We start from the raw sequence: 12,658 nt of genomic DNA, 5'->3' as shown, positions 1-12,658 counted from the left end.
AAAAGCTCTCTGCTTAAATGACTTACTGTTCCATTTACAACCATGTGCTTAACTGAGCATGTAGGTACATACACAATATTGGACTTTCATGGATTTAATTACACATTAATCTATACTTGTTGCTAATTAACCTTCACTTTATCTTTTAAATTTATACACAAATTTAATGATTAATGGCCTTATATTTTAGTAAAACAAACATGGTTCTAAGTAATAATTTCACAGTATATTTTTATAAGAAATACTTTATAACACAAGAGAATTTTTGAAAAAAATCCAGCTAAACCAAAAGGTAAAAGTGAGATTTTTTTTTTTTTAACCTATTTGTGTTATTGTTTTACCCTTTTTCTCTCCAAATGTAACTGAAGACTTTCTCAGTACTATTTTAAGCTATTAGTTTTCAGGGTATTAAAAAGGTAGGAAAGTAATAATTTCTTAGAATAAGTTAGAGTGGATTATAAGTATTTTGTAGTCCTTTTATTAAACTGTGTCCTTATATGTGTGTGTGTGCACATATACATGTAGTCTTCAAATGAGAAACATGCCATTTTTAGAAATTTTTGAACTGAATATGTTTAAAGAAAACCCTCCTCTTTGTGGCTTACTGTTAAGGAGCAAAGTTTCTTAAATATTCCCCTTTAAAAGCAAGAATTTAACATTGTGAAGTATTTATTTTATAAAGGAGCTTTCATAATCAGCTTAAATTGAAGTAGGTAAATACTGCCACCAAAGAGGAATTCACACTTAGTTTTCAGCGGTATCTGCTCCTTGATCAATTATTGTACAAGAAATAGCCAGAGAGAGGGGTGTGGGAACTCTGCAGGCTGCAATTAATCAACTTTTTGGGGATGGTTTTATCATCAGTTAATGGTAACCTAACCTTCAAGGGGCAAAATGTGGTGTCCTGATTCTCCACAGGGGAGTCACGGATTCATGAATTGCAGTAACAGGTTATCTTTTAAGCAGCCTGGTTTTAACTTTCCCTTGCTTTCATGCTAGGTATGGAACAGGCTGTTTCCTGCTGTGCAATACAGGTCAGAAGGTCAGTTGCATTTTTTTAGATGTTCACTTTTTATTTACAGTCTTTATTTAAGTTCTTGAGTACAACTATATATTAGCTTTTCTTAAACTTATTAGCAACAATTATATTGCTAGAGATAAGGAAAAGTACATACCGAAATCTGAAAGAATAGAAAGTAATAATTTGTTAAAGGTGTTTCAGTAAGACCTCATTTCCTAGCTCATTAAATTCCAGAAAGAACTTTTCATATCAAGTTTCTTGCTCTTTCCTTTTATGTGTTTCTTAACCTCACCCAGAAGTACTGAGTATATAACCACGTGCTTTTCTCCTTGTCTTCGCTATTTTATTTCTTTCCTTCATTTTTTCTCCCATTGTGTCTTTGTAGTTGTAGTTAATAAATAACGCAAAGCTTTGAGTTCCTTCTCATTCACATCTTCAAAGACCCACAGTTCTTTGCTATAAGGAGGCTGGAAAGATCTGAAGCATCTTGTGGAAATGAGAATTAACACCAGCAATCTGAGGGTTCTATCTTAGGTTTTTATTTAGAGTGACTGATAATTTGCTTTGTTTAAACTTTCTGTAGTTCATTTTTTTTCCAGTGAAGGTTTTGACTCTTGTTTATTATCACTTCAATATTTTTATTTAAATATTTTCTTCCTCTGTTCATGCTTTACCTTTTCTTTCCCCTTTCCCCATTTAGTCTGTGTTTTCAGAGCATGGTCTTCTAACCACAATAGCTTACAAACTGGGTAGAGACAAACCTGTTTGTTACGCACTAGAGGTAGGTCCAGTAATTTCTTTCTTTGTGTAGTGATACGTGTTCTTGTTTACGTCTGTTTTCTAGTATCCTTATGTTATCTTCAGTTGCGTGGAAATCAAAATAGCTTTGTGTTATAGCTTGTGTGCCTCAAGGGTTATGTGTGGTTTTGGTTATCCCTATCTCCAATCCATATTATGTAATCTAAGAAAAATATTTCTACATTGCGTCATTTATATTTTCAGGGCATGATGGCTAAAACATTTTTTTTGTTACAAGTTTTTCAAATACTTAATAAATGTTATAAATAAATAAAAAAGAAAAAACTTTATACTAAAATTTGGTTTAAAAAAGAGAGAAAAAAGTACTAGTGTTTGAGTTATCCTCTCATAATAAAAGGCATGACTAAATGTCTTTGGGTTTTATTTATGATTAATTTTCCTTCTAATTTTTAAAAATCTGAATCAAATTCCTGGGACAGGAATCTTCTAATAATTGAACTTTTTTTACCTACTAAGGCTTAGGTGCCTACTTCCAGAATTTAGTTCCTCAGTTCTCCACACAACTCTGAGGGCATCCAAATTCTGTAGAAAATTGTATTTTTACTGTAACTTCAGGGTTCATTGTTCTAAAGCTCTGCTTCTGAAGCACATATCATCTGAACACCTGTTTGGCACCAAAGCTTCATCAGGATCAATAGAATTATTATTCTTCCATCTCTGTTGCTTAGTGGGCTTGATCTAATAATTATTCTCAAAACATACATAACGAATTCTCTGCTGCCACTAATGTTTTTCATGTGAAACAGACAAAGACAACACACAGGATTTTCTTCACTGGGAGAATAGTTTGTGGCTTGCAGTACTTTACTAGGATGTGGGAGGCTGTGTTCATTTCCTTTTCCCTCCCTAAGGAAAGTTGATCTTGCATTTGTCACGTTCTGGCAAATTTTGGGGTTTTCATTTTGTGCAGTTCTGTGAAAGTTTTGTTTTATTTTCAATCCTTGTTCTTAAAGCAAGAACTGGAACTGTCTTGAGAGTGATTTGTATTTATGCATGCTGAAACACATGTGTATGTACTTTGCTTCTTCCTCATCTCCAAGTCTTTAATGATATTCTCAGAATAAAGAGCTTCAACAAAAGATATTCAGTGTTCTTTCTCCTGTACCCATGCTAGAATCATCTACAATCTTCCAGAGAGGCAAAAAATGTGGATTCAGTCTTTTCTTTTAATCAAACCCATATCATGTAACCATAATAGCTAGCTCATTAGAAAACACCCCTGCTCCTTCTAGCAATGGCTTTGAATGAAAATATGATGCTGCTCCCATTTTGCTTGAAGCTTAGTCTGGTAGACTTGAGGCTGTTGTGTAGAGAAATCCATTTGGACTTTGGAGTGAGATGGGAGCCATGCCATTCATCTGCAATGTGATGGAGATATTCAGGGCTGTTTCCTGAGGCAGCAGAGGAATTTTGCCGGCAAATGCAAGTGCCTAAATTTTCCATCTGTCTGGACGTTTGTGTTTAGACTCTAGACATAATCAGTCTTGGGTTTTTAAATCAAAGCATAAAAATCTTAATTTGTTGGAAGAAAGAAGGCTGAGGCTACTGGACCTCATGACTAAATCAGAGAGACAAGAAGACTGCTTAAGAAATGTCATGGTAACTCCCCTCCATGGAAAAAATGGTGCAAGATGCACCTTTTCTACATGGAGCCTGCGTAACAGGCTGCCATTTTTACATGGCAGTCTCCAGCTGCCAAGAAGCTTGTGGTTTGTTTGTGAGCATTCTTGGAAGTGCTTTAAGCTGTGACTGTAAGCCTGCAGTTGGAGGCCACAGCTATCCCTCCTCTCCAGTCTTGTAAAAAGGAAAACAAAGCTAACGGTTGTTGTGTCCTAATGTTGTAGTGATTTTGTTTCCTTCAGGGATCTGTTGCAATAGCTGGTGCTGTTGTTCGTTGGCTGAGGGACAATCTAGGTATCGTTAAGACTTCACAGGAAGTTGGTGAGTATTCACAGTTTGCAGCTGTTCAGTTTTTTAAGTTTTCAAATGTCTTGATGTGTCTAATGTTGAATGAAAGCTCAAAATATTCAAGTAAAGAAAAGCTGGAAGATGTATATATTTTGCTGGTTTTGAACAATTTGTTTTGCATCCGTAAAATCAATGTTTATTTATATATGTATTGCATACAGCATATCAATACAGTCTTTGAAACCGTTTGTCAGCTTTGTTGTATTGCAATCTGTACTTTTTAGTAGTTTTCCTAGCAAGGAAATTCAGGAAGATATTATACTTACAGTGTGTTTTCTAGTTTTATACAATATTAAATTTTCCAGAGCCAAGAGTATTTAAGTGTTTATTACAGAAGCCAGAGCATATTTGATCCTAAACCTACATATTCATTCCTGTCATAAATATGAGAACCTGAGGCCCTACATGTGCAACGATTTATGTGGAAAGCTTCATATCCATTTTGTTAGGGACCTCAGTTTGCAAAGCTGCCTCTGGAGGGTCGTAATTTGTTTTGGGTAAGAATACAGTAATCCTCCAGCGTTTGGGTAGCTGATGTCTTCTGCTTGAACTGAACTGTAACAAGGTGCTGTGTGACATAGAAACTAGGAATATATCCAACTTTGAAAAAAGGATAAAATGTCAGAAGTATGCAAGTGTAACAGTTTGAAAGTGACTGATTTAATGAGATTTAGGATTAAAAAGCAATTCATTACATATTTTTAGTAATTTGATATCTCATTCAAAGGTGGAAAAATTTAGAATTCAAATTTTATGTAAAACTTCAAAGATTAAGCAAAAACATAAAACGTCAGTCTGTTTTTCTGTAAGAAAGCTTCGCAGATCATAGCAGATCATACAGAAGAATATAAACTACTGTCACGTGAATTAGCCAGCTGTTGAAACACTACAGTATCTCTTAGCTTCACAAGTTTGACTAGACCTTTGGAAGGTTTGAGTTTCAAGAACTTTAATCTTGTCAGTGTTGTTAAAGTCATGTCGGACTTCATTATCTCTTCCTGTTTCCCTGACCATGTACTTCCTTCTCCCTTCACTCCTTTTTTAAGCAGAGCCTTCATTTAAAAAAAAAAGACTTTTTGAATAAGTTTTGCTCTTTCTTTTCTCTGTTGCTGCTTTTCTGATCAATGTAAACAGAAGACATTTACAAAAGCAGAAAAAAATACTTTCTTGTTATAGGAAGGAGCTGCACGTTAGCATTACTCCCTTTGCAGTTCTAGGTGTTTTAATATAACTTAAAAAAATTACAGATGTTTTAATATTGAGGAGTTCAGATATCCAAAGTTATTGCTTAGATATTAAGAAACTTCAGATTTCTTGTAGCTGGCCTTGCGATTATATACGTAAACTGAGAATTTAGACCTCTAAATCCATTTGAAATTAATGGGAATTTAGTTCTGAACTCCCTTTGGTCTTGATCCAGTTTCACTTGCTTGCCTTGACTTAAATGCAAGTAAATTGTGACCTTTTGGACTGCTTTGAAGGTTGCATTCTTTATCCACAGATATCCTTTGAAAACCTCATGGAATTTAGGTCAGAATATTGAGTACATGATTTTGGTTTTCAGTTTTAATTTTTCATTTTACATTTCCCACAACATTCATATTGGTTCAAATGGAGAACTAGTTAATGAGGAACACAGTGCCAGTTAGTTGTATTTTCCAATTGTATGTGGACTGATTATTTTTGTAGCAATCTAACATATTCTGAATATTTTTCCTATTTAAATAATAACACCTTTAAGTGTCATATTTTAAGTGTTAGTACAGTTGTGGAAAGCTAAGTGAAGACTGTTTGTGTGTGTGCATTAGAAAAACTGGCTGCCGAAGCGGGGACTTCTTATGGCTGCTACTTTGTGCCAGCATTTTCAGGACTGTATGCACCATACTGGGAGCCCAGTGCAAGGGGGTAAGGATCTGGCTAAATACTGCATTTACAGGGAGATTTAAGGATTTTGCAAATACTATCACTAGTCCTTCCAGGTATGTGAAAGTGTTCTTTTTGTTCCTTTGATGTGTCTGGATACATCATTCACTGTGGTATCTTCAAGCAACTACCATGTTTCTCTATTGTATTTAATCTGTTCAAAACAGCAACTGCTACTGGGAGAAAAAGAACGATCTCAGCTACTCACCCTCCCCTCCCTCCAAAAAAAAAAGGAGGCGGGGGTCAGGGAAAACATTTGGGTTGGTTGTGCATTTCAGAGGACAGGTAAAAGACAGTTCCATCATTCTTGCCATTAGTGTGGCCAGCTTCTTTTCTTCATGCATTTCTGATTCTGAAAGGATTTTCATCTCACCAAGGAGAAAGAGAAGGTCTTCATACTTTTGAGCTGTCAAGCAACAAAAGTAGAAAGTAGAGAATTTAGTACTGATTAGGTTTTTTTGAGCTCAATTTCCCATGGCTGCTGCATTCGCTATCTTAAGTGATATAAGCTACTTAATTCCTCCCCGCTTCTCCTCCCTTTCCTTCCCCCTTATGTCCAGCTTTCTTTCTACTCTATTGAACACTTTTCTCCTCTCCTTCCAGTCCTTTTTGTGGTTGTTAAGGCTTAACTAGCTGGTATTAGTTAGAACTACTAGTTCAAACAATAATCTTATATTTGTCATTTCTGCTTGCCTACTGTTGGGGAATCATAACATGCAATGGGAGTCACAGAACCATAAAAAATTTAAATACAAAATACCTTTCCTAAAGTGAGAAAAGAAATCTTAAAAAAGATCTACTTCCCAAGGTTTCAAGTAGTTGCATCTTTAGAATTTAGATACTTTTTGTATGTAAGGAAGAAAATAAAATCTTTGAGTTCGATGTTTTCACAGTTTTTCAGATCACATTGCTTAACTTTTTAACTGTTAAAAGCTGATCTTTGGAATGGTAACAACTAAAAATGTCCTTTAATATCTTTGAACTTGCATGTATCCAGCACCAAATATAGCAGCATTTCTGTGTAGTACACTACTTACTATTCCTCAGCTGTTGGAATAGAATAAGAGGATAAGTATTTGCTCTGCAGTTCAGTGACAGAATTTAGCTTACTCATCATTAGGTGTAGCATAATTTCCATATCCAAAAATCTCTTTGAAGGTGCAGAAGCAACTAATGATCATAATAGATCTGAAAACAATTTTAAGCATTTAGAGCGCAGCACTGACCCAGCTGGGCTTTTCCTTAAGTACCGAAAGCACTGGAGAATTTTTTAAGACTTTATTGATAGGTGATATTATTTTTTAAAGAAAAATCATCCTCAATCATACATTTCCTTTTCTTAAAGGAAGACTAGAATTTGTGTGTTTGTGTGTGTAAGAGCGAATATGCGCTCATTTGCATGCAGATTTGCAATAAAATTGTAATTTATGGCAATCGTATTGATTGGACACATAAAGCATGTCAGGAAAACAGGGATGAAAGCTTAGATTAAAGAGAAACAAGCTTTTTAATATTAAAAAGCAGTCCTCATATAATGGAACTGAATGATCTTTGAATTAGAAGGCCTAGGTCTGAAGTAACGATGTATGTCTGGTAAAGAAGTATGTCTATGTCCTAACTGTTTTGGGTTTTTTTTCTTCAACAGTATTATCTGTGGCCTTACTCAGTTTACAAATAAAAACCACATCGCCTTTGCTGCACTAGAAGCCGTCTGCTTTCAAACACGAGAGGTAAAGGCAAATTGGCTCCTAAATTCATTGTAAATTAATATGATAACGGGGACTGTAGCTCTTCAGGAAGAGAGAGGATTGAAAAGATTTAACGAAGGTTAATCATATGCTTTAAATTGTACTTGGATGCTGTTCTTCTCTTTACCTGGTGCTAATGTTGAAAAATTGTTCCTGTGGGCTTAGGTACAATGATGTCATTGGGCAGTACATTATTTTGGGGTAGAAATGCTGCTTTTTATCAGCACTTAAAATAAGGCATACGTATTTTGTAACTATTTTGAGAGGCAGAACGTAGAAACATTAAAATGACAAGGTCAGTGCCATAGCTAAAAAGTTGCATTAGTGTAGGAGACTACATTTTATGTTGTCTGTTGTGATGGAGATGGCTTATGTTGTTTTCAGTACACAAAAGCAAAAATGAGATAAAGCAAGACAGCTGCAAACATACCAAGAGAAATCTGGATTCACTTCCTGCCGATTACACCTTGTATTGCCTTAACTGGCACTCTGCAACAGCAAAACTAAATTCTTACACAGGAAATGAATCTTCCAACCAAATCAAAGGGGCTGATATCAGCATGTTCTGAGCATTAGAGTCTTTACATCACCACCTACTATTAATCGATGCTCTCTCTGTTCCATACAAATACAGGAGAAAAAGAAATCCCAAGACCCCAAAGGGTAACAGTCAAACCTTAATTTGATTGCATGTTTTTAAACTGCTGTTATTTAAACATACTGAGTTTTAAAATAACAGCCAGCTAGAACTGTATGAGAGGAGGAAAGCAGCTTGCTGATTCTGTGGTGACACAGAATAGAGTATGAAGTACTCATTTGGAAAAAGACAGCCAGAAATTTCACCCAGATGTCTGCTTTTGAAATGGTGCTAACAGCCTCTGAGTCCTGAGAAAGCTGTGAAGGAGCTTGGAAGTAGCACATATCTCTAATTCTGGTACTAGAAGTCAGGGTAAAGTTACAGGGAACTGAACTGATGGTCTAGTTCGTTGTCTGCTCCTCTCTTTCCTTGTCCCTCCTCCCATCCATTCCCTCTCATGTGACAGGTCAATGAACTTTCCAGCAGAAAATTATCCCTCTTTTTGCTGGGCTATTTTTCTGCTGGATTAATGACCTCAGCTGCCTCGCAGAGGAGTGTAGCCAACATCAGAACAAGAGACAGGTTATGTGGCTGGGAGTAGAAGAGAAGGAAGTAAAGCTCTCAGACTGAGTGAGGGTGAAGTTGACTGTTTGAACAGATCTAATACTTCCTCATACTTTAGTCAACGTGCTTTTATCACAATGACAGGAGTGCCTGATTAGGTCTCTGGACACAATTAAATTAACAGATTAAGTCCTAGTGACACAGGTGAAATATATGTACATTTTTCAAAGATACATTGTTAGTTCTGGCTTGTCAGAAACAAAGTTCATATGTTTTAATTCCAGTTAAAATGGAACTCTTTTGTATCCTTCAGTAATTTCACATGCACTGGAGTTTTTGCTTGTTTTTATTGTGCCATCCAATCCTTCTAAGTCACTCTTTCTGATTATCCAAAAAGCTTCTTCCTTGTCCAGACAGATGACACTTTTTATGTTTTTTCCTTCCAGAAGGCATTATGGAAAAATAAGTAAGAGCTGCACAATGCTGTCATTTGACAAAACTTTCATACTTGACTACCTTGCTCTTCATCCAATGTCAGTCCAATAGAGAGAGCAGCAGAATGGTCATTATTTGTTTTGTTCCTTCATCCCTTCCTGATTTCTAGAATTCTTTTCAATTTTTTGATCTCTGCTGAGTACATAGTATGATCCAACATGCTCTTGCACAGTGGTAAACAAGGCCAGAGCCTCCAACAATATGTGTATGTAAAGCTGAGATCACGAGGCACTGCTGAAGTTCTGAATGGTAAAAAAGGCAGGTGAAATCTGAATAGACAAATGTAAAATGATACACGTGAAGGAAGTAAGTGGTGGGGAGCAGTACTAGCTTAGTACTGCCAGCAAACTTTGCTGCTGTGCTATGAACCCTCTTTTCCAGGTTATTTCTAATGAATGGAACAGTGCAGGCCCATGGACAGATGTTGCCACCTTGAAAATTGGCCTTTTACTCTTACCTTCCAGTTTTTAACCACTCTTTATCCCGTGGCAGTTCTTTTAGTTCCTTTAAAGATTTTCTGGTAAGGGACCTTGCTGACTTACTTTCTGGGCACAGGTAGAATTACTGGACAACTCATGTCTATATAGTTTTTACTACCTTACAAACCTACAATTTTTTCATTCTTTTTTAAACAAAAACATGTTGACTTTTCCCTGTAAGGATTGTATAACTGAGTACTTTATGAACTACAGAACAGCACAGAATGTGTTGTAGTTTTGGTCTTTTATGTGGTCTATGTTGCTTTGTCATTTAAAGCTGAGGATAGTACACCTCTTTTTTATTCAAATAAACTGAAAAAATATAAAGAGAATATCAGTCTGCACTAGCTAATTCCTAACTTCGTCAACAAAAATTATGCACTATCCTTAAAAAATGTAAATGAGGCATTTAATTGACTGCTTTTACAAAACTCTAGAAAACCCACTATTCTGCAATTAAAAGGTGCTTGTAGGATAATGCTGCGGTGTTATCAGTAGCTAAGGTTTGAGGTAAATCTTACATTTTTAGGAAATTCTCTAAAAAGCATATTGATAGGTATTGGTGAATTAAATGCTCCACTCTTAGTTAATTATCCCTTGCAAACACTTTAACACTTTTCATTTATTTTCAGCTATCCACTGTGCTCAAAAGAAGGAAACATAATTTTACAAGAAATTGCACTAATAGTTTATTTTTGCAATCTGTCTTGTGTAATGTAAAAATCTCAATTTTCAACAGCTAAGTGAAAATATTTTAAGAGGCTGCTTTTTCAAAGGAGTTCAATGTTCAGCAGTTGCTATTGAGGTGTCTTCCAGATTGCCAGTTAAAATGTTTTAATTTTTCAGTTCTTTAATGCATCAAATTAGAGAAAGTATCTAGACAAACTGTAATGAGCTAAGTATTACTAAGTATTACTTCTTCCTTTGTTAGCTTTGATAAATGTTGTAGCTGTCATCAGCTTTTCTCCAAAATTCTTCTTCTCAGGCCATATAAGCAACACACAGGCTAAATAGAGAGCATCAGAGGAGAAGCACTTCCTAGTAGGATTTCTGTAATAAATAGAATGCATTTGCTGTGTATTAAACAAAACTGTATTGTCACTACCTCTGTTTTGCCCTTTTGATATACAGGGGGGAGAGGTGCTGAATTACCAGTACTTTACACTCAGAGGGTATCATGGATTTCCCTACATTAAATCATAACATATATTACTCTTACTTAAGATTTTAGATGCCATAAACAAGGACTGTGGAATACCACTAAATCAGTTACAAGTAGACGGAGGAATGACCAACAACAAAGTCCTCATGCAACTCCAATCAGACATTCTCTGTATTCCAGTAGGTAAGATGAAATTACAACTCCTATTTTGTTTTTAAAGCTGAAAACAACGTTGGTTTGTAATGGCTAATGAGGGCAATTTGGATTGCTTGCTTTGTTGTTGTTGCTGGTCTTTTGCTACTACTTGAGAATGTTGGGATTTTTTTCACAAAAAGGTTTTCGATCTTGCATCCAGTTTTGAGGTTCACTTCCATAGAAATCAGTGACTTATTGCTTGTGTCGAAATATTACAGCACTGTGATGGTATTGAACTTTAAAGCTGTCATATCAATTTCTAAAGATCTAACAATTTTAAAATCAGTGAAATTAATTTTGTTCTGCAACATATTGGCCCTGAGAATCTTGCTGAGAGATAAATCAGAACTTTACACCTCCACTGCTCATGTTTTGCACTTGCATTTCAGCAAAAAGCAGATACCCTTTTTTCTGTTCCCTTTGCCTGCAGAGACCTTTGATTTAATTTACAATGTAAAAGAAGACCCACAAAACACATTGTCCCTTCAGTTTCCTCTCACAGCAGCAATGAAGAAGGGAATAGAAGTTACAACAAAAGTGGGAATTGTGCAACCAGTTTTCTTGGCATGCATGATATGAAAAACAAACCCAAATGAGGTTGTTCCTCTCTAAAGCAAGTGAAAGTTTACAACACCAGTATTCTGATCCAACAGCAATGCAGCCATTTTAGAAATGATCACGTAACACTTCTTTCACAGAAGCCCCCTAGAATGATAAAAAGGTTTTTTAGCTTTGAAGGATACACTAAAGCTCTTTAAGGACCTTACTTGAAACCTGGAACATTTCAGTGTCAGTGAAAAAGGTGCATCCTTCTGAAGACATGTTTTAACTCCTGTAGCAGATCCCAAGTTGCTGAGTATTGTTAGCTGTACATTAACATTCTTAAGGATGCAGCATGTCATGGAGTAACAAATAATCTTGCCTAATATGCAGCTTCTAGAAAATCATTTAGAAAAACATTGTGTTGTCTCATGCATAAACGTGAGACACTTCAGTGGAAAGTTTTTAACTCTAGAGATATTATAGCTTGCCTTTAATAATACATAATACACAAGGCTCATACTGTCAGTGCAGATGCATAATTAGCAGATGTGTAGCCTCTTTTAAGATGTCTTTTCTAAATATAAATGCGTTTAATAACACAGTATCTACAGCATGGGAACAAGACTGATAACTTAGCTAGTGATCACTGCTTTGAGGAGGGAGAGAGAAGACAAAGCAATAGTTTTAAAAAAATAGGACTACTCTAAGGAAATAGATGGTTGAGGACTGCAGCCCTGCACGGGGTATGAAAATGGGCAATTGCACGATTCAGTTTTGTAGGAAGTAGTGATCTGAGGTATTTCAAAGACTTGGAAGACTCATTGGTGAAGTTAGCCTCATAACCATATGAATGACAATAAAATGAGGTTTGCAGTTGGTAAACTTAAAGGAAGCATATAGCAGTTGTAGAAAATATATATCATTCTAGCTATATATGTAAATCTTTAGTTCTGATGTCAAGGTGACTTTCATTAAAAATCATAATGACTGCCTTCTCTGTGATTTACTTAGTAAAGCCATCAATGCCTGAAACAACAGCTCTAGGAGCTGCTATGGCAGCAGGAGCTGCAGAAGGAGTTGGAATTTGGAGTCTGAATCCTGGAGACTTGACAGCAGTGACATGTGAACGATTTGAACCACAGATCAACCCAGAGGGTAAAACCC

General features: G+C 35.9%; 1 protein-coding gene across 13 annotated transcripts in view; it reads left to right on the top strand.

Annotated features, from left to right (window-relative positions):
- Positions 1-12,658, top strand: part of GK (glycerol kinase) — a 37,415-nt gene that overhangs the window by 16,554 nt on the left and 8,203 nt on the right. For all 13 annotated transcript variants that reach the window (XR_012589528.1, XR_012589527.1, XR_012589519.1 and 10 more), the window contains 7 exons: positions 1,000-1,042; positions 1,722-1,802; positions 3,703-3,781; positions 5,617-5,713; positions 7,377-7,461; positions 10,819-10,939; positions 12,506-12,649. Coding sequence is in view for 6 of the 13 variants with exons in the window: in XM_074604305.1 (XP_074460406.1) it covers positions 1,000-1,042; positions 1,722-1,802; positions 3,703-3,781; positions 5,617-5,713; positions 7,377-7,461; positions 10,819-10,939; positions 12,506-12,649 (650 nt within the window). In the remaining 7 variants the exon portion in view is untranslated. The remainder of the gene's footprint in view (positions 1-999; positions 1,043-1,721; positions 1,803-3,702; positions 3,782-5,616; positions 5,714-7,376; positions 7,462-10,818; positions 10,940-12,505; positions 12,650-12,658) is intronic.

Source organism: Larus michahellis, chromosome 1 (assembly GCF_964199755.1).
Source record: "Larus michahellis chromosome 1, bLarMic1.1, whole genome shotgun sequence".
Lineage (NCBI taxonomy): Eukaryota > Metazoa > Chordata > Aves > Charadriiformes > Laridae > Larus > Larus michahellis.
Note: the sequence above shows the minus strand (reverse complement) of the source record. Positions and strands in the feature narration are given on the sequence as shown.